Source organism: Heloderma suspectum, chromosome 3 (genome assembly GCF_057233095.1).
Source record: "Heloderma suspectum isolate Gila_16-S chromosome 3, 16-S_ref, whole genome shotgun sequence".
Classification (NCBI taxonomy): domain Eukaryota; kingdom Metazoa; phylum Chordata; class Lepidosauria; order Squamata; family Helodermatidae; genus Heloderma; species Heloderma suspectum.
The window spans coordinates 296103698-296125501 of record NC_139460.1 but is presented as its reverse complement, the minus strand read 5'-3'; the positions used below and the strand labels follow the sequence as shown (position 1 = coordinate 296125501).

General features: G+C 43.5%; 1 protein-coding gene across 1 annotated transcript in view; it reads right to left on the bottom strand.

Annotated features, from left to right (window-relative positions):
- The window catches only part of KCNAB1 (potassium voltage-gated channel subfamily A regulatory beta subunit 1), a 129892-nt gene that overhangs the window by 3261 nt on the left and 104827 nt on the right, over positions 1 to 21804 (bottom strand). The window contains exons 9-12 of the mRNA XM_084847331.1: positions 18828 to 18913; positions 11905 to 12025; positions 8960 to 9054; positions 3671 to 3791 (exon numbers count right to left, since the gene is read on the bottom strand). Coding sequence (XP_084703457.1) covers positions 3671 to 3791; positions 8960 to 9054; positions 11905 to 12025; positions 18828 to 18913 — 423 coding nt within the window. The remainder of the gene's footprint in view (positions 1 to 3670; positions 3792 to 8959; positions 9055 to 11904; positions 12026 to 18827; positions 18914 to 21804) is intronic.

Sequence of the window (21804 nt, the reverse complement as noted above, 5' to 3'; positions counted from 1 at the left end):
GAAACATTTAAATTGTGTCTTTGGCAAGGCAAGAAAAAGACAGCACAGTTAAAAATGATCAATGGCCTCTTGAATTTCTGTGCTGTGTTAGCTATATTTTACCAGCCTGAATCAATCAGTGCTGTGCAGCTGTTGGGAGAGAAGCATGAGACAAGAGGAGGCATTAAATGGGGGGAAAAAACCCACACAGTCCTGCTCATGATTATTTCATAGCAGTTGCCAGTCCAACTTTGTTGCTGCTGTCCATAAAAATGGAGATTGCTTTTGCCTAAAGATGATGTAGTCAGTAATTGTATCTAGGATGACTGTATATATCTGCATTGTATAGACAGGCTTGCTGCACAGTTATGGCCCTAGCATAATACTGGGGGCCCTGATATACACTTGTAACGTGGGCTGCCTCCCACATCCATACCACAATCCCATCACATACATATAATCTCACGAGTCATGAAAGAAAAGTTTCCATTCTGAAATTACACCATGGCCCACACTGGAGCTTTTCTAGCATGCCCTCCAAACCCACACACCTCGTTGCTATTTCTGTTTAACATAGCATCCTGCCTGAAGAGGAGACCTACAATGCTTGCTGGTCAGTTGGTTGGTCAGTTGGTCCATCCGTCCTAATATAGGTATTATCCTCTTGATGTTTTGGATTTTTATCCTATTGGGCCAACACAGCTGCAAAGATTTACTGACGGACCAATTAAAGCATTTTTATTCCTTGCCTTTTTTCAGTGAAAAGTCACCAGAGATCAGGAAGAGCTTTTAAATATTTTGAACTCAGGGTTTTAAATGCTTAAGAGCCACCACGTTAATAAACCTGCGCATATCTCTTTTTCAGAGGATGTTTCTTCACAACTGACAGTGGTCTCAGACCCCTGGAATCCTGTTTTTACAAGCTTCTGTTAAGTTGATGGTTACTTATCTTCAACTAGGCAGCGATCTCTTGATTTTAAGTCCCTGAAGCAGAAAGCTAGCCTAGAATGAGCTGTCACTTCAGATGTACCCTTTGCAACACACTATATTACCCCAAGGGAATGTACTTTAAAGTTATGCTTTGTTTGGGGACTTAAATGAAAGAAAAATAATTAACTATGTTACTCAAGGCCTTCGTAGGTCAACTGTAGATTTAGTGTGCATTGATATCGGGAGAGCCATGTGAGCACAAAATCACAGCAGCTCAGAACTACTGTATTGAGAATCTGTGAGGGACCAGTGGCCAGGGTTTGAATGTTGGCCTCAAAGACCTAAGTCATAGCATGGCCATATGTCCTATTTTACAATGGTTAGTCCACATTTGGAGGGCTATCCAGTCCATGTCTGGTTTAAAGATAAAGAACCATGAGAAAGGAGAGGAGGGGAGGGGCCTTGAAGTGGCAAGGCAAAAAGGCAATCAAAAATCAAGGGCAATTCACAACTTCATATGTCCAAATTATGTTTAGAAACCCTTGCTTATCAATTGCCCTTGATAAAGAGAGATTATCAAAATGTGTCAAGAACCATAAACACTGGTGCAGGTGTTTTGTGTTGTCTTTTCAAGCTGTTTTTAAATCCCTTTTGTTGTTGTTGGCCTTTAAAGGCACAATCCTATGCATGTTTAGAAAGAAAAAAGTCCCCCAACTCCCAGCATTCCCCAGCCAGCCATGAAAATCCAGACTGAGCAGGCAATCAAGTCACCTGATCAGTGTTCCCCAGTATGGAAGGTGTATTCTATTAAATTTTATATTTCTACTTCAATTATTTCCAAGTGTGTATGTGTGTGTGTATTAGCATATGCAAATGTTTATGCACATTGTGCCTTTTTTGTCAGCTTTTTTGGTGATGGTTTTCCTCTTTCTTGGTGATGCAGAAGTGGCCACCCGATTAGGTTAAAATCCTATCAGTAGTCAGTACGCTATCTTTATTGAGTTTTAGACAGGCAGTAAAAACTACACTGTTTCGCTGGGCTTTCCATACACGTTTTAATCTTGCTCTTTGGCTTGTTTTAAAGATGGTTTCATTTCTGCTTTTGTTTTGCTGTTGTGGTTTCTTGATTTTATTATTAATTTTACTGTATTATTGAATTGCTGATTTAAATTGTACGTCACTACAGGGGCTCTGGTTTATAGATTATGGTGATCTAGAAATACTTTTCATCATGTTCATCTTCCCCTACATGAGTATATGCCAGTCATCAGACAGTTCTTTGCACATTTGAGAGGTACAACTATCCCACATCAGTTATTGTCATCTAATCAGGTCCCAAGTCATGTTCCATCTCAGTGTGAGGTACAAACTGTCTCAGCTTGAAACAGGGCCTTTCTCTCAATTGCCCCAAGGCCATGGAATGGTCTCCCTCTAGAACAACATCACAAAACAGGAGAAAAGGTGTTCTCCAGTGCCTAGAAAAACATTTCTTGGGCCCAATGCATTTGTGAAAGAAATTGTCTTCCTCAGGGGCCACTTGTCTTTCTCCAAATGTCACGCAGAAAATCCTACTGATGCTTCTTCTGTTGCAAAAGGCTCCCTCTAGAACAGCCATCCTCAGACCCTGTGACCTTAAGATGCTTGAGATAACAACTCCCATCAAGCCTGACCCCTGGCTGGGGCTGATGAGTGCTGCAGTCCAAAACATTTGGAGGGTGCTAGGTTGGGGAAGGGTCATCTAGAGATGGTAGCTCCAACTCGTTGTTGGCTTTTAGACCCAACTTTTTTGTTTGTCTTCTGGACTTCGTGGCCTTTTAGTTTGTTTGTTAAAAGGATACTATATCAGTTGTTACGATTTTGTTATGCTTCAATTTGTTTTAATTAGGGCTGCAATGTTTAACCGATTGAACAACCTTTAATCCACTTAATATGTCCCTGATTAACCAGTCAACAGAAAAGCAAAACAAATTGTTGGGTTAGATCCAGATTTAGTCATGATTTCACTGGGTGTACTCCAGGTGTAATTAAGGGCACAATCCTGTGCATGTTTAGACAGGAAAAACGGTGGTGCTAGCTAGGGCATGCTGGGAGTTGTAGGCCTTTTTTTCAGGCTAAACAAGCATTAAGTCAGTTGGATCCAGACTTAGTCATACCTAGCATATACCCACTGAAATTAATGGAACCATGTTAGTAACTCAAGTCCCATTGATTTCAGTGGGTCTCCTCGAAGTATGACGAAGTCTGGATCCATGCTATAGTTTTTAATGCAGGTACTTAGAAAAAATGTCGGTGGTCAGTACCATCTTCAAAGAGGCTTTCCCCATTCTCTCTTGCACAGGAGAGAGGATGCTTGTTATGAAACGCATCACTTTCTAAGAATAAGTAACATACGGTTTTTGCTTCTGAAGTATTGTTTCTACCCATATGCAAATATATGCAAATTGAATCAATATCTATTAATCAGCCAAAACATGATTAACTGGATTGTACAGCTCTAGTTTACTTCCCCCCTGCCCCGTATTCCAATGCATAACTAAATAAAAGTCAGTATCTGAGGCCACCTTGACCAGCACTCAAAATGTTATTAGATAACTGAGTTTTACACTGCGATACTTTCTGGAATTTTCATACAAATTAAAACAAGCAGTTCCCTCCTCCACATGAGAGCAAGCTTACAATGCCAGCCAAAGTCAGCTGTGACCAAGTCAAAGGGACATAAAAACAAGGAATGGAGAAAGAGGGGGCTTCCAGAATTTCTCACCCACTGCTAGCTGAGGTAGTGTGCACCCGAGGCGTTCCGCAATCGGGAAGAGATCTTTCAGCTTCGTTTGCTGTTTTCTCCCTTCCTCGCTCACAATCTTCTCCTTTAGCCATTGATAGCACTGGCAAATCAGCAAAACACAACGGAAAATCAGAAACACAAAAGTAAGAACGCTATAGCTTAAAAAGGGGTGCAGGACCTCAGGACTGGGGTCCCAATCCAGCCATTTGGGGTTCCCAAGGCCGCGCCCCTTTCTTTTGATTGCCAATTGTTTGTTGCTTCCCCTAATTTCTCCCCCTACTAAAACGCGCTCTCCTAAGGCTTAGTTACTGGCCGTAAGAGCTTTTAAGTCAAAATACGCCGGCGTTTTGGCCCTGCCGCCTTTCCCTCTGGGCCTGCCCCAAGAGCTGCTCTGAAATTGAATTCAGGCCTCTGGCTGAATGAGTTTCAGTACCCTTGCCTGAAATGGCACCCGAATCGTAGCCTGTAACCCTTGCCTTCATGTACAATCACTGCCATTTTTACAGCCGTATCAGAGAGCAGGTCTATACTTCATGCTCACCATGGGTGTCAGCAAGTCACTGCGTGAGCGGTAGCATTTCCCTGCCAGCCTCACAGCATCAGCAGGGCTGGCCGTACTCAGGGCAGGATGGCCTGAGCTTGGTATGGCTGGGTGATAGGAAACTGACCACAGGGATGCCGATACCCATGGTGAGTCTGACACATAGACTAGCTCGGAGGAGCGTTGTCCTCTCTGGCCAGTATCTGCTAGTGTACAGCACTATAGCACTCCTGGGTTGAAGTGGGAATCTTGTGGAATTCATGAATTCTACGCTCTGGAGAAACAAGGGACCTTTCAAGGCAAGATAACTGAGGGCAGTGCCAGCGCCAGGTTTTGCAGGGCTCTTGGGCAAGACACTCCCAATGGGCCCCTCCCTCCGTGAGTCTACCTTCTCACCACCATTGTCAGCAGTGGCAATTGCTCCTCCCCATCCTTCTCCTCACTGCTATCACTTGCCTGCTTGACAGGCAGAAATCCAGTGAGAAAGTAGGCAGTGGCATCTACTGATACTCCTTACCACCACCACCGTTGTCTGGGCCAGAGTGAGAGGAAGGTGAACAAACTGATTGCAGTGGTGAAGAGGAGGAGCAACTCCCAAGGGCTCTAGTCAGTGGGCCCCCGCTGGGGTGAGGGCCCTTGGCAGGTGCTCAACTAACCAGGGTTAGTTGACCAAGTTAGTTAACCAAGCGGCAGGAAGGTGGTGTGTGTGTGTGTGTGTGTATGGGGGGGGGCAGCAGGGGGTGGGGAGAGGATTGAATGTTGACACCAGTGGAGGTGGGCGGCTCCGATTTTGGCTGGGCTGTGAATCTGGGTTTCAGTCAGAACTCTAAAGGAGCTATCTAAGGTGCCAAATCCTATCCCCCAAATGGTTCAGCACCTTGGATAGCTCCTTTAGAGTTCTGGCAGGTTCTGACTGAAACCCAGAATGGATGCTTCTGGGTTTCCCCACCGAAATTGGAGCCACCAGCCTCCACTGGTTGACCCTCAACGGGCGCATCCTGGCACGGACATCTATGTGCTTAAGCCCCATGATTCCAATAGGCTTAACACAAACACCTAACTCTGTCCTGGGCTGCAGCCAAAATATATCTAATTCACATCCCTGGATTTGAACAAAGCAACAAAACCTTTGGTTGCATATCGCTAGTGCTGGACAAATGCATTTTCCTTACAGACTGAACCATGTGCAGCATTGATGATTGCATTCAAACACACACCACAATAATTTAACGTCCTGCCACCCTTCAAAATGTCAAGCAGCGTTGCTGGGGGGTGGAGGGGTGTGTGCGCGCAATGCTGACAACATGTCACAGGAAATACTAAATACTAAACAGGCTGTAACAGCAGGTATTTATTGTGTCTGGGCTATTCATATCAATACGTCCCTGAAAAAAATCCCTTTAAAAATGCTTAAAAGCATTTCTGGATAAAATTCATAGTTGGTATGCCAGATTGATTGAATCAATAAAACTAAGGAAGGAAGCACTGATCTGAATGTTTCCAAGCAGACCTGTGGAGGCTGGTGGCTCCGATTGCAGTGGGGCAGTGAATCTATTCTTGCTTTCAGTCAGAACCAGCCAGAACTCTAAAGGAGCTATCCAAGGTGCTGAACCTATTTTGGGGATAGGGTTCACCACCTTGCATAGCTTTAGAGTTATGGCTGGTTCCTACTAAAACCGAGAATGGATCCACTGCCCCACCACAATCGGAGCCACCAGCCTCCACTGGAGCAGACGAAGGGCTGGCGAAGGGGCGCTTGTGGTCCTATCCTTGCATCAAAGCACAGGGGCAGCCCAGGACGTTGCTCTGCCTGACACACAGGAGCAGACTGAAACGTACCTCAACCCTGGTGGCAGGACAGTATCCCCACCACACTTCAGGGTACATTAGGGATTGCAAGACTGGCCGTGTAGCGCACATAGCTCTGTCCTCCAACAGAAGGAAATGGCTGTCGGTGCTCAGGAGGAATGGGCAGAGGGGTGGCTGCTGCTTCCCACCCAGCACTCATCACCCACCGCCTGAGGCAGCCATCTCGCTCCGGCTACTGGTAGGGCTGGCTCGGCCACAGCACTATTACGTTCTGCTCCAAGTTCCTTCACTGACCAGAGAATCCTTCCAATTCAGCGGAGAGGGGTAGGTTCAATCTCCTGCTTAGTATGGCCTGACGCAACAGCCCACAAGGCTCTTGTACCTTTTAATAGTGGTGAAGAGTGCATTTGGGCAGATAATCTGCCAACACTTCCTCTTCTGTACAACTATTCAAGGCTGGCACCTTGCCACTCTAAGCTTGGTGCTGGAGAGCAGGTCTCTATTCCTCTACAGAGGAAGAGGAGGAGAGAGCTCCCCACCATCACGGGCCGGCTGGTGCTCAGCTCCTTTGCATGGGATTGGCTAAAAACATTCTGTGGAATAAGTGTCATCAGGTATAACTGTTCAGAACTGGAATAAAGCTAATGTTGTCATAGGCTGTGCTGGCATAGTACTCTTTCATGAAACCAGAGTAGGTAAAAGCAGAGTATGCTAACAGTATAGATAGTTAAGGCTTTCCCACTGAAATGAAATGGAGCTCAAGTTTCTACAAGTCAGCCTTTCCCAACCTGGTGCCTTCCAGATTTGGGCTTCAGATCCCATTAGCCCCAGCCAGCATGGCTAATAAGGAATTCTGGGAATTGTAGTCCAAAATACCTGGAGGGCACTGGACCAAATAATAGATGAAAACGTATCCTGAATATCCAATTTAGTAGTTAATTACTCTTAGAAATATAACAGCATACAACTGGCCAACTGTTTAGTTGCATCCATATATAGTACAACGATGCACACCCACAGAATAAATGAAGTTTAAAATAGCCCTCGGCATTCCTCCTAGGCTCTGCCTCTTCAGTTGCAAAAACCCATCATGTACTCTTCTCTAGCCTAACATCTTGAATCTAATCAACTGGGATGGAGCAAGAACAGATGAAATTTAAACAAAAATAGTTTGGACCTTCTCCAAGCAGAATCTGCATCCACTTTACTCATATATTGAAAATCAAAAGTTACAGCAAAACTATTATTTTGATTTCCATTGCAAGAAGCATATTTAAATTTCCATTTTATTTGGACCATTTCAGGATGGGCCCAGGAGCCCTCCTGCTGTGGCAACATCATTTATATTTTAGAAGTTAATGCTAAGCTCTGCAGCAGACAAATGTTCTCTTTCTTTTTAAAAAATTCAGTATACAAAATCCTGATTCGTTTTGTCCTCTTTACTGCAAAAGCTGTTCCTTTGAAATATCTAAACCTTCAGTGTTACTTTCTGGCTAGTGTTCATTGCACCTATTGACTACTTCAGAATGTATTGTGGCCTGGTTTTTTCCCAAAGAATGTAAAAGGGTTTTTTTCCCCCCTTCCTCTGGCAACATTAGAATTGTGCTATTACAGTAACATGCATTCAACTGACAAATGGCTTTTCAGCTGCAAGTAAATCTGAATGTTTGCTACTAATAAAAAACTGTTGTTTTTTTTGCCCACAAGTCTGCAATAAATTCAAAGTCTATTACCTAAAAGTGCTCCCCCCCCCCCGCCCCCAGCACCAGGACTGAAAGAACATTCCTTCACCCAATAGGTTGCTATTTGTGCCTTGAAGGGTATTTGAAAAGCATCTATTAGGGATACTTGAGAAAAATCTTGTACTGACATCCACTATGTGTCCCTAATTTTCCTGTGTGCAGCTCAAGGGCAAATAATCTTCTTGCCCCCAAAGTCCACACTGAAGGTACAGTGAGGGCCAGGCTGTTCTCATCCCCCTCCCAATGAGAGTTCTCCTCTTAGGGGGCTGCTTTTCTTTTGTAATCAGGCACAGATTCCTGAATACAAAATACTTGTACTGCCCATCAAGTATGAAGGGTCCATGTGTACACCAGTGTGGTATAGTGGCTAGAGTGTTGGACTGGGAGCCAGGAGATCTGGGTTCTAGTTCCCACTTGGTCATGGGAGCTCACTGGGTGACTTTGGGCCAGTCACAGACTCTCAGCCCAACCTACCTCACAGGGTTGCTGCCGTTAGGCTAAAATGGAGAGGAGGGTTATGTACGCTGCCTTGGGTTCCTCAGAGAGGAAAAATGGCAGGATATAAATGTAATAAATAAATAAATAAATATTCCAGTGCATTCCCTTCTTAAAAAGGCACTTGTGAACATTTTGAAGTGGAACACAATGTGAACACTTACGTATCCCTTCAGCCCTGATGGGGCAGTACACATCTTTTGTTCTTGGATATCCTGTTGTGGTGTTTGTGGTTGCTCCTGCTTGTGATGTGCAAGATGCCCTGTTCACACTAAGGGAGGAGCTGTCACTAAAGGAATGGCTGCCAGTTTCAAGGACCTTGTTCAGTAGTTGTATTGCAGGGATTCAGTCAACCATAGCAATGATGCCCTTGTACTGCAGGTCTTCATTGATGAAAGACTTCCCCAAACTGGCGTCCTCCAGATGTGTTGGATCACAACTCCCATAATTATTATGGGATTATGGGAGTTGCAGTCCAACATATCTGCAGGGTGCCAGGTTGGGGAAGGCCAATTAATGATTTTAAAAATGGCTGCCTGGGAAGTCTGAGGTAAAGAAGGACATCCAGCTCATAGGAAATCTGTTTATTCCTGCCTTCCAAATCTTTGCTCCTTTCCTCTACACTTTCCACCACCACCCTGAGCTCAGAAAATCCTTCTTTCTTGACCACGGAAGAAGTACCTTCAGGGAAGCTCTTGAGCTTTCAGGAATTCCATTGGCGTATTTCCCTGAGATAATTCCACAGGCAAGCGGAGACCATGTCATTGCGCCAACACCTAGGGAACACCAATCAGACAAGATGGCACTGCGTCAGTGCTAGCTGAATGTTGTAAATGCCACTTCTTATACACACTTGCAAATAGGATGTGATAGATTATATAAATACATGCAAATATAAACTCAAAACGGTCAGGGATCACCATGAGGAAAGGCTATATTAACTGTGGGGGGGTTAGTTTAGAAAAATGGGCAGTTTTTTTTGTGAGTGTGTTTGTGTGTGTGGTGTGATAGTGGTGGAGATATGATGGAGATTTATAAGATTCTGTATGGTGTGGGGGAGGTTGAATGTTTTTCATATAATACTAGAACTGGGCTCATAACTGATAGGCAGGAAATTCAGGAAAGACGAAAGGAAGTACTTCTTCACGCAGCTCATGGGTAAACTGTGGAATTTGCTTCCACAAGATGTGGTGATTGCCACCAATGTAGGCCAAAACTAAACGTTGTGCTAATTACGCATAACGTAGCTATGTGCGATAGCTTTCCTTCCTGGTGTGTAGGTGCATGTATCTCTGATTTGGATCAGGACCATGGTGTTCCAGGAAGGTGTGCGTGTGTTAAACCTCCCAATTTCTCCTTCTCCCAAAATTCCACCCCCCCAGGGGGGAGAGTTAAGAAAGGGGGGAGTCTCTTTTGGAGTCAATGGAGACACCCCTCCCCCTTTTTAACCCCCTTTGTGTGTATGTGTGTGTAATTCAGGGGAAAACGGGTTTGGGGGGAAGGTTACCCCGCTGCGGAGCAGCATAGTTCCAATCGGAACTATGGGGCTTTGCCTGTTTACCCAAGAGTAAGGAAAACTATGACACATAGCTACACTATGCATGATGAGCAGAACATTTAGTCTGGCCCTTAGAAGGATGTAAAGGGGGATTAAACAAATTCATGGAAGATATGGCTATCACTGGCTACTAGTCAATATGGCAATATGCTACCTTCAGAATCAGAGGGGACATGCCTCTGAATGCCAGTTGCTGGGGAAGCATAGCAGGAGAAGGCTATTGTCCTCCTGTCCTGCATCTGGTTTCCCACAGGCATTTGGTTTCAGCGTGGGCAATGGGACACAGCACCAGACAGGCCTTTGGTCTGATCCAGCAGGGATCTGTTTAATTAATTTATGGAATTTGCTGCCACAAGATGTCTTGAGGGTCACTAGCATAGGTGGCTTTAAAGGGAATAAGACAAATGGATCTATCAGTTAGTTTTAGTCATGAAGGCTATATGGAACCTCCATCTTTAGAGATAGTATACCTCTACATACCGGCTCCTGGGAAGTAACAATGGAAAAGCGCTATTGCCCAGCTCATGTCTTGGTTGTGCGCTTGCTAGAGCCATCTGGTTGGTCATTGTGGAAAACAGGAAGCTGGACTAGATGTAGCTTAAGTCTGAAGGGAGGCTTGGAGGGTGGCAACAAGGGAGAGGGCCTTCTTGGTGGTGCCCCCCTCCCCCCATTATGGAATGATCTCCCTGACCAGGCCTGCCTGGCACCAACATTATCTTTTCGGCTCCAGGTTAAAACTGCCCTCTTCTCTCAGGCATTTGGCAACAAATAATGAGTTCTTAATCAGGTCCTAGATTGTCTTTGGTTGATTGTTTAAACACTGTTTTTTAGAAATATGTTTTATCTGTGTGTGCTCTCTGTTTATATATTTTATGTAAATGGTTTTGCACATTGTATAATGTGTTTTTAATGTTTTTAATTTTTGTGAACTGCCCAGAGAGCTTTGGCTATGGGGTGGTACAGAAATATAGTGAATGAATGAATGAATGAACCTGCAGGGTTCTTATATTCTTAAAAGATTTGTAGTATGTATTGTATAAGATTGCTGCATGTATTTTAATGACATATTTTCATTTGGCTATGTGAGTTAGAAAGTTCAAGACAAATACATAAATCTGGCAGCTCCCAAGGAAGGCTGGATTAAGCATCGTAAATAAATATGCTACAGAGAAGAGGTTTAGCTGTACTGACCGCTAACTTGACTTCTAACTTAAATTCCATTAATTTAAATGGATCTACTCTAAGTAGGACTAACATTGGATACAACACTTAGGGTGCGATCCTATTGGGATAGGCGGCTGCCTATCCAATGCAGGGCAGGAGAAGCACGGAGGGGATCGTCCCCTCCGCGCTTCAGCCGCCCTGCATTTGCAGCTAGACAGCCGATTTCGGCTGTCTAGCTGCGGGAAGGCGGAGTGGGGGAGGCAGCTGCCGGACAATACATAGGATGTGTCGTACTGGCATTTTTGCCTTCCCCACCCTGGAACGCCCCCAGGAACACCCCGTTTTTGCTGCTCTGCGCTCCTCAAGCGCGGGGCCATTCTGTCTGCAAGGCAGCGCGGGAGAGGGGGAAGGTCGGTTCCCAGAAACTGACATATCCTATGGCTGTCTAGTCGCTGACTAGCAGCCATAGGATTGCTCCCTTAGGCAAGTTTTGGAATATTGTATTGTAGTTACACATATTGTGTACAACTGGAATATTGTACTGTAGTTAGACATATAGTTTCTTTAGCCTTAAAGCAGTCACAGTACACTATTATGTTCCTGCTATAAGCTACTGATGGCACAATAAATAACAACAACAACATCAATAAGAAACAAAACAACAATAATGATAATGATAATAATTAATAATAATAAATTATAGAGGTAAGCCACTATACCAGTCAGGAGGACATGCTGTCAATTATCTCTTTGCACAGGGATAATTGCTCCAGTCAAGAGACTAATTATACCTGTGTTAATAATTGAACAGCAGGGGCTATAGAATCTTTCTGAGTATACCCGCTTTGCATACAAATGATTCGTTTCTCATTCCCTTGTGAATTCGAATGTCCTCAGGCATTACCTATCTTGTGGTACAATTCCGGCAACTGAACCTCTACTTTTTCTCTTTGGAAAAGGTGGTATTCAGCTTGTTCACACACTGGTGGAATCATATTAAACTGTCTTGCTACAGAATAGGCCTCCTGTTGAGAGTCAGCAGCAAAAGAATAGCACATTAGTGGAGTGTTCTCCTGGGAAATACAACAACACATTAATCAAATCAACCGTTTCCAAGTCAAGGCACAATTCAAGTCTGTTTATTAGGGCTGCAGTGTTTAATCCATTTGATCCACTGATTAAAAGCATTTTGATCAACTTAAAAGGCACCCTCTATTAATTGGACAACAGTTTTTTTTTATTTTTAAAAATATGTTTGATACTACTGCTTATAAAAATGGCAGATGGGGCAAGTGCTATCGTAGAAGAAGCATCTCTTCTGTTTGACAAAGCATGATTTAAACACCTCCACACATCATGAAAAAACAAAGAAAGCATGCTTTTTTTCTTTAGAACTATTTTTCTCATATCCAAATTTATGCAGACTTAATTGATTAATTAACTTATTAATTGTCTGAAACACAGATGATTAACGGATGTCTTTAATTGGGTGACAGTCTTACTTTTTATGGATACGAACCTGATAGACAAAGGAAGGCTTCCACTGTTTCTTGTAAAGCAACAGACTTGCACCCTTCTCTGATTTTGTAACTTTTTCTTTTTTCTTTTATTTTTTGAAAAAAAATATCCGTCAAATTGCCTTAGTGCTTAATACTAAAATGGGTATTGACATAAGTTGTGATGAAAATACAGCTCTGGAATTTGCTCACTTCACATTCTAATGTATTGGATCACTGCCTTGTGGCGAAGGGGCTTGCATAACTCAGTGAAGCCATAAGCTATGCCGTGCAGGGCCACCCAAGATGGACAGGTCATGGCGGAGAGTTCTGACAAAATGTGATCCACTGGAGAAGGAAATGGCAACCCACTCCAGTATTCTTGCCAAGAAAACCCCATGGAACGTATCACAAGGCTAAAAGAGATGATGCTGGAAGATGAGCCCCTCAGGTCGGAAGGTGTCCAATATACTACTGGGGAAGAGCAGAGGGAATTTCCAAGTAGTGCCAGAAAGAATGAAGCGGCTGGGCCAAAGCCGAAAGGACACTCAGCTGTGGATGTGTGTGGTGGTGAAAAGAAAGTCCAACGCTGTAAAGAACAATATTGTTTAGGAACCTGGAATGTCAGATCAATGAATCAAGGTAAGCTGGAGGTGGTCAAACATGAGATGGCAAGATTGAACATCGACATCTTGGGAATCAGCAAACTAAAATGGACAGGCATGGGTGAATTTAATTCAGGTGACCATTATATCTACTACTGTGGGCAAGAATCCCTTAGAAGAAATGGAGTAGCACTCATAGTCATCAAAAGGGTTGGAAAAGCAGTACTGGGGTACAATCTCAAAAACGATAGAATAATCTCAGTATGAATCCAAGCAAACCATTCAACATCACAGTAATTCAAGTCTATGCCCCAACCACTGAGGCCGAAGAAGCTGAGGTTGATCGGTTCTATGAAGACCTACAACACCTTCTAGAACGAACACCAAAAAAAGATGTCCTCTTCATCATAGGGGATTGGAATGCTAAAGTAGGAAGTCAAGAAATCACCGGGATAACAGGCAAGCATGGCCTTAGTGTACAAAATGAAGCAGGACAAAGGCTAATAGAGTTTTGCCAAGAGAACACGCTGATCATAGCAAACACTCTTTTCCAACAGCACAAGAGGCGACTCTACACATGGACATCACCAGATGGTCAATAGCGAAATCAGACTGATTATGTACTTTGCAGCCAAAGATGGAGAAGCTCTGTACAGTCAGTAAAAACAAGACCTGGAGCTGACTGTGGCTCAGATCATGAGCTGCTTCTTGCAAAATTTCGGCTTAAATTGAAGAACGTAGGGAAAACCACTAAACCATTCAGGTATGACCTAAATCATATCCCTTATGAATATACAGTGGAGGTGAGGAATAGATTTAAGGGATTAGACCTGATAGACAGAGTGCCTGAGGAACTTTGGACGGAGGTCCGTAACGTTGTTCAGGAGGCAGCAACTCAATCCATCCCAAAGAAAAAGAAATGCAAGAAAGCCAAGTGGCTGTCTGATGAGGCTTTACAAGTAGCTGAGGAAAGAAGGGAAGTGAAAAGCAAGGGAGAAAGGGGAAGATATATCCAACTGCATGCAGAGTTCCAGAGAACAGCAAGGAGAGTCAAGAAGGCCTTCTTAAATGAACAATGCAAAGAAATCGAGGAAAACAATAGAATGGGAAAGACTAGAGATCTTTTCAAGCAAATCAAGGGAACGTTTTGTGCAAAGACGGGCATGATAAAGGACAAAGAAGGCAGGGACCTAACAGAAGCAGATGAGATTAAGAAGAGGTGGAAAGATTACACAGAAGAACTATACAGGAAATATCTTAATGTCCCTGATAGCCATGATAGTGCGGTCACTGAACTTGAGCTGGACATCCTCGAGAGTGAAGTCAAATGGGCCTTTGGAAGCATTACTAACAACAAAGCTAGCGGAGATGACAGTATTCCAGCTGAGCTATTTAAAATCCTAAAAATGATGCTGTTCAAGTGCTGCACTCAATATGCCAACAAATTTGGAACACTCAGCAGTGGCCACTAGACTGGAAAAGGTCAGTTTACATTCCAATTCCAAAGAAGGGCAATGCCAAAGAGTTTTCAAACTACCGCACAATTGCGCTCATTTCACATGCCAGCAAGTTTATGCTCAAAATCCTACAAGCTAGGCTTCAGCAGCATGTGAACCGAGAACTACCGGAAGTACAAGCGAGGTTTCAAAGAAGCAGAGGAACTAGAGATCAAATTGCCAACATTCACTGGATCATGGAGAAAGCAAGAGAATTCCAGAAAAATGTCTATTTCTGCTTCATTGACTATGCTAAGCCTTTGATTGTGTGGATCACAACAAACTGTGGCAAATTCTGAAAGAGATGGGAGTACCAGACCACCTGACCTGTCTCCTGAGAAACCTGTATGAGGGTCAAGAAGCAACACTAAGAACCGGACATGGAACAACCGATTGGTTCAAAATTGGGAAAGAAGTATGACAAGGCTGTATATTGTCACCTTGCTTATTTAATTTATATGCAGAGTACATCATGAGAAATGCCAGGTTGGATGAATCACAGGTCGGAATTAAGATTTCCGGGAGAATTATCAACAACCTTAGATACGCACACGATACCACCCTAATGGCAGAAAGCAAAGAGGATCTAAAGAGCCTCTTGTTGCGGGTGAAAGTGGAGAGTGCAAAAGCTGGTTTGAAATTCAGCATTAAAAAAACTAAGATCATGGCATCTGGCCCCATCACTTCCTGGCATATAGAAGGGGAAGAAATGGAAGCAGTGACAGATTTTACTTCCTTGGGCTCCAAGATCACCGCTAATGCAGGGACTCCATTTGCGTCCCTGCGGAGGCCGTGATAGGCTACATAAATATTTACATAGCCTATCATGGCAAAAAAGGGAACGGAAATGGTGGCTGCCGTAGCCACTGCCATTTGCGTTCCCTTTTTTTTTTTTGCTGTGATAGGCTACGTAAATATTTGCATAGCCTATCACAACGAAAAAAAGGAACACAAATGGCAGCGGCTACGGCGGCCGCCATTTGCGTCCTTGCGCAGCCCAGCAGCGGCCAGATGTCACTGTGGGTGGCCCTGGCTGGCGGCTCCGCGGAGTCGCCGTGGAACGGAGCCGGCCAGTGAGGATTTGGGGGGGAGGGACGGAGCGCCTCCCCCCCCCCCACGGATGTCACGAAATGAAACAGGTAAGTCGTTTCATACATCCCTAGTTCTGCAGAGGCTCCGTGGGACGCTATCTCAAACAGCTTTTAAAAGGTTGAAAAACCTTTTTATCTTCCCCTGGAATTAAAAGGGAAAGCAAGAGTACCATCTGGATGAAATCTTGGAAGAGTAGCTCCTTTTGCAGAGCAGCAGAAGGGCTGGACTCCAAGGTTAGTTTTCCAGAGCAAAGACATCTACTCAAAGCTGTTTTGAAACTCCTATCTAATTAGGAGAACACAGGGCTGACAAGCTCCAAATGTAGTTTTTAGTGTTTATGGATTAAAGAATACCAACAGTGTTTGAGGACCTGCAAAATTTGTTTAAGGAGAAGGATGGCAACATCAAAGGGAAGGAAAAAAGGAACGGGACCACCGCCACCCCCCCACCTCCCTTGGCAAAGGCTCCTAGAAGTGGTGGAAATATAGAGGAGCTGCTTGCTCTGATAAAAACTTTGTCTTTTCAACTGTCAGAACAGGCTAAGAGATTGGATACAATCCAAGATTCCATTACCGCCCTTCAAGGGGCTGTGGACCTAATTAATACTTCTCTGCAAAAGACGGAGTCAAAAGTTAATGACCTGTAAGATTGGGTGTCAGCTCAAGAGATTGCAATGCAAGCTTCTTATAATATCCTGTCTACTAGAATCTCTCAACTGGAAGCATTCACTTGAAGAGTGAACCTATGTATTATTGGCATCAAATAACTACGCACTGATGTAAGCCTGTCTAAATTCTTGGATAAATTCCTGCATGAACTACTTGCTTTGCCATCTGATTATTTACTTGACATTGAGCATGCATTCTGTGTTCCAAGTCCGGTGCGTAGCGTTACAGGGACTGCTGTTACTGTTATAGTTCAGTTCGCAAGAGTTTCTACAAAAAATTACATCCTGCACTTGGCAAGAGAGGGGGAGATCTTCTTTGGGGACCAAAATGAGATAAAGTTATGCTATTTCCAGGTTACGCTAAATAAATCGCTGATAAAAGAAGGCAATTCACTAAGGTGAGAAACCAGGCAAGACAAATTTCACATAAAATACCCTGCCACATTTTGCATTCTCTTTGAAGGCCAGATGAAAAAGTTTTTAAATCATGAAATGGAGGAAGCTTGGCTTGTTGGTGAAGCACGGGACACATCTTCTTCAGTCCCATGAGCTGGGAATGTATAAACAATTATCGCTTGCTGGTCTGTTTGGGTTACAAGATCTGGGCAGTATGCCAGAGATGATTGTTTACATATATCCATTTTTTTCCCTTCCATTTTCTTTTATCTCCCTTTTTTTTTTTAAGTAATAGACATGATATGCTGTATATAAAATTCCAGTTTGTGGGTGTATAGAAATGTACACACTCATATATATATTTAGAAATGATACTCTCTATATTTTAGATAATATAAAATATACTAGTGATTGTTGTTGCTTTCCCCCCCTTTTATCCTTAATAATTCCATTATTATTATTATTATTACTATTATTGAGACTATGATTAGTAATATTCTTGGTTGGTTGATTTCAGCTTTACCATTATATGTTAGTTGAAAAGCATTTTATGGCTAGGGGAAAAGAATTGTATGCCTGTTTCCTTGCTATAAATCTGAGGATACGTTACTGAAATAAGATGGATTACCTAGGCTGTACTGAACTGTAATATTGACAATGGTATAATCTTTTAAGTAGAGTAATACTTGAAGTTTATGTGTAAGGGAGTTTAAATTTAACCCTTTTATGTAACTTTTTTTAAAAAAATACTTTTTCTTGTTCCTTTTGTTTTCCTGTTTTTTCACCATTTTCCTTCCCTTTCCTTCTTATATTTTCTTTTTTGTTTCTTTGGTTGTTGCTGTGTCCTCCAAAGAATACTGTAATGTTGGAAACTATAGATGGTGATTATGTTGTTGGTATTCTTTATTTCATTTATAAAGATAAGAAGTAGAATAAAAATTAAGTAAAAAAAAAAAAAAGGAACATTCCCAAGAATTAAGATCCTCTTTAGCATGGAGGCTGGTGGTTCCAATTTCGGTGGGGCAGAGATTCCATTTGGGGTTTTAGTTACACCGGCCAGAAGTCTAAAGGAGTTATCCAAGGTGCTGGACCCATAGCTTCTTTAGACTTCTGGCTGGTCATAACTAAAACCCAGAATGGAATCTTTGCCCCACCAAAAGTGGAGTCATCAGCCTCCCCTTCTCTTTAGATGCCCATCTCTGCATGTTCCTACCTTTGAGAGGATATGTGGGTGGTGACTGAGCAAAGGGCCTTCTCAGTGGTGGTGCCGCATTTGTAGAACGCCCTCCCCAGGGAAACTTGCCTGGCACCCTTGCTATTAAGTTTTAGGTGTCAGGTCAGGGCCGCTGCACAATGCAATACTGGAGAAGGAACTCACAGAAATTCTCAGCAGCTTCTTCTGTGAAAAGGGATTTCTGTTTCCCTCATGCACAGCCCTGTGCACAGAAGAAGCTGTTGTAATCTCCAGTGAGCAGTTTCCCTGACATTGTACTGTTGATGGGAGCAGACCCATCATGTGAGCAGTTTTTATGTGGTATTCAGATGGCTCTAACCACATGTGGACCAGCTCTTGGCCAACAAGGTGGCCACAGAACATACAAATCTACATCTGTTGAGGATACAGAATGTACCGCCAAACATCTAAGTCAGACTCAAAACTTGTGCCAAGTGATTTTGCATCTCACAGATACATTATTGATTCCTCAACAGATGCCCTGCTCACCACCCTATCAGGCCCCAGGGGATGAAGCAAGAATTCCTGAGAAGTTTAATATTTACTCCAGTTCCACAGGCTCTGCATTTCACTGAAAAATTGGTAACATAAAAGCACTACTAATGTTGTTTTCTCAAGGTTTCAATTCCTCCTCCCAGCCAGAGGCATTCAACATCACAGTGCAAGGAACTGTCTACTTTGGGGCTGCTTCCAGACAGGCAAGTCTTAGAACTGCTAATAACTGATTGTCCACCATAAACTACAAGCAGTATTGCCACTGACTTTCCACACTGAATGAAGTATGTTGTACTATTCTGTGTATACATCCACACCAGTGATCCTTTTTGAAGAGCTACGTTACCATGATCTCCATGGCACTCCAGCGGGAGGTTCCCCAGTACATTGCCATGCCCTGGTTAATCACGTGTGTCATTGCTCGGACAATTTCTAAAACAGAAAAAAGAAGAAGTAGATCTGTACAACTGGTAATTGAAGACAACCTGTCAAGCAGAAATGTATACAAGGTACCAACTGGTGATATGAGGATAGTGAGGCACTTTCATGGACCATGTACTAAATAACACTGATGTGTGTAAGTGTGCGTGTGTAAGTGTGCATGTGTGTGTGAGAGAGAGAATACAATAAGTTAATACAATATGCATTTACACAGCTTCTTCCTTACCCTTTCAGAATGTCTCTTTCTGTATATCTGCATCTTGTATGCAACTTGTGCCGTGGACCAAAATGGCAAAGGTTGGATTCAGCCTTTTAAAAATGTCCTACATTTAAAACTTGTTCTTTGTTGCATACATAGAAAGCAGTCATAGACAAAAATGTCCCCATTTTGGATCCAGTTGTGCATCCACACAATGTTGGTGGCAAATCATGGGTTATTGAACCCACGATATGTGAGGATGTGCACCACTTCTGCTTACTGTAGACAACCTCCGATCGGCATGATTGGAGATTGTCAGCATCATGTGCCAACCCAGACCACTGGGTTGCTTAGGGGCTAAACAACCCAGGGGTTAACCCATGGTTTGTTGTTGGGTTAACCACTCAGTTGTTTAGCCCCTAAACAACCCAGTGGTCTGGGTTCACACATCAAGCTGACAACCTTGAGCTGTACCGATCGGAGGTTGTTTACAGTTACACTGTAACATTGCCATCACTTATAAACCTGCTGCTATCTGCCAATTTGTGGGTTAATCTTGGGAGAGATGAAGCCTAACAGGCCACCAAAAAATGGACTGGGTCACCATCAGGCAGTAGGCAGACATCCACACACTTTTTTGTAAATCTCTACAATGCATCTGTCTCTCCAGATGTATTGTTGGGCTATTTTGCCTCAGGATCAGGGGCAGGGCTGGTCCAAGATATTTTGCTGCCTGAGGCAGAGTGGCAAATACCCTCCCCCGCCTCTGTCCTAGGTCAAGGTACATAGTACCCAAGACCAATCAAGTTATTTTGGCACCTGAGGCAGAACAGAGCATCCCACAAATGTATCTCCCTCTTTCTGGCAGCAAAATTATAAAAATGATACATTAAATAACTATCAATTTGCTGCCTTTTCATGACACCCTAAATCAGCTTCCTGAGGTGGCTGCCTCACTCTGCCTAATTGCAGGGATGGCCCTGCTCAGGATTCAGCTTGTGATGTCAAGACGATGGAAGACAGATTTTTGCATGTGAAGCCAAGCAAATGCTGGACAACTTTAATCACCATACCACTGCCCAGGGCTTGGTAACAGACCCCAGACAGAGTACTTTATCCTTGCTTTCACTGAGAAGAACATGGAAAATGCATCGCCATGAAGATGGATGGTTGCCAACAGCTATTATGACAAATTGCATTTTCTCTTATTTTGTGAGAGTAAAGGAGGCTCATGTAATGTATGTACATTTGAGGAGAATTAACTTGAGGAGAATTAACAGTTCACTATTTTGTGAACTGAATACTTTCCTATTAAGTCAAATGACACATGCCAACACATGCTCATGAGGTGAACATGTTAAAGCTTAAAAACGCAAGAGGGCAGCATTGTTGAAGAAGACTGATGGGAGCCCTAAGTGCACTGAATCAACTTCTCAAGTGGAAGGCAGCTCACCGAATGGAAAGCAAGTTGTGCAAGAGCTGAAAGTTGTGCTTGCAGCCAAGGATGTGGCCTGAAGGTATATGAAGCAGCAAACTGAAGGAAAGTAGGCCAGGGACTGGATCAGAGCTGGCCTGAGTACCCCACACATGCCACCCCAAGGCTCCCCAAAAGAAAGTCAGGATAGAAACAAAACATGAGTGAATTTCAATGGGTCGATTCTCACAACCATTCTGAGAAGATGGCTACCCTGCTGATTCTCTCATGAGGCCACCAGTACGCTGACAAGCCATTCAAAGACTCCGACATAGTGTGAGAACATAGTTCTCACAATGAACTCGACGCGTTGTGTGACTACAGAGGTGTGGGGTAGGGGAGCTCAGCCTGTGCTGAATTCCTCCAGCCATATCAGCCTTGTGGCTGCACACAGACTGCCTGCTGCTGTGAGCTAAATTCACCCTCAGACTGTTTTTTTTCCCCTATGCGTCACCACAAGCAATGCAATGAGAGGATTTGGGATAGCATTGCCGAAGCTGATCTGGAGTGAATTCAGCACATAGGAGCAGAAGCAATACGAACTCACAGCTACCTCACACTGGCTGGCATGGCTAGAATTCAGAATGAATGGGATGAAATTTTTATTCACAGCCACCATGGGCTCAAGGGGTCATGAAAAAGGACCCTCGGAGTCAATACAGCTGCTTAGGGTGCAATCCTATGCATGTTTAGACAGGAAAAATTCCTATAATTCCCAGCATTCCCCAGCCAGCATGGGGCATTGTAGGAATTTTTCTGTCTAAATATGCATAGGATTGTGCCTTTCCTGGAAGGGGGGGGGCATTGTGTGTGGAAAACCTGAGCAATCTGAGTTATGGCAAGACATGATAATCTTGAGACGTGTCTGAAAAGTAGCAGAACATTTATGTGATTGGTCACCATGCCCCAAAAATTACAAACAAAAAATCAGCTTGTAGTTTTATCACCATCTTAACATGGTCTGCATGCATTTAGCCAATGGGGCATTAAGAGAAGTGCAGTAGCATAGCTCAGTGGTTGAGTTCATGCTTGAAAGGTCCCAGGTTCAATGCCTGGCATCTCCAGTTAGGTCTGGCAAACCCCGGAGAGCTGCTGCTAGATGGAGCAATGCTCTGATAGTATAACAACTTCCTACGTTCCTATGGACTCGGGCAGAAAGTTCTGGTGAACGGTGCCCAAAATTGGCACTGAAATGGAAGTGTTTGAATG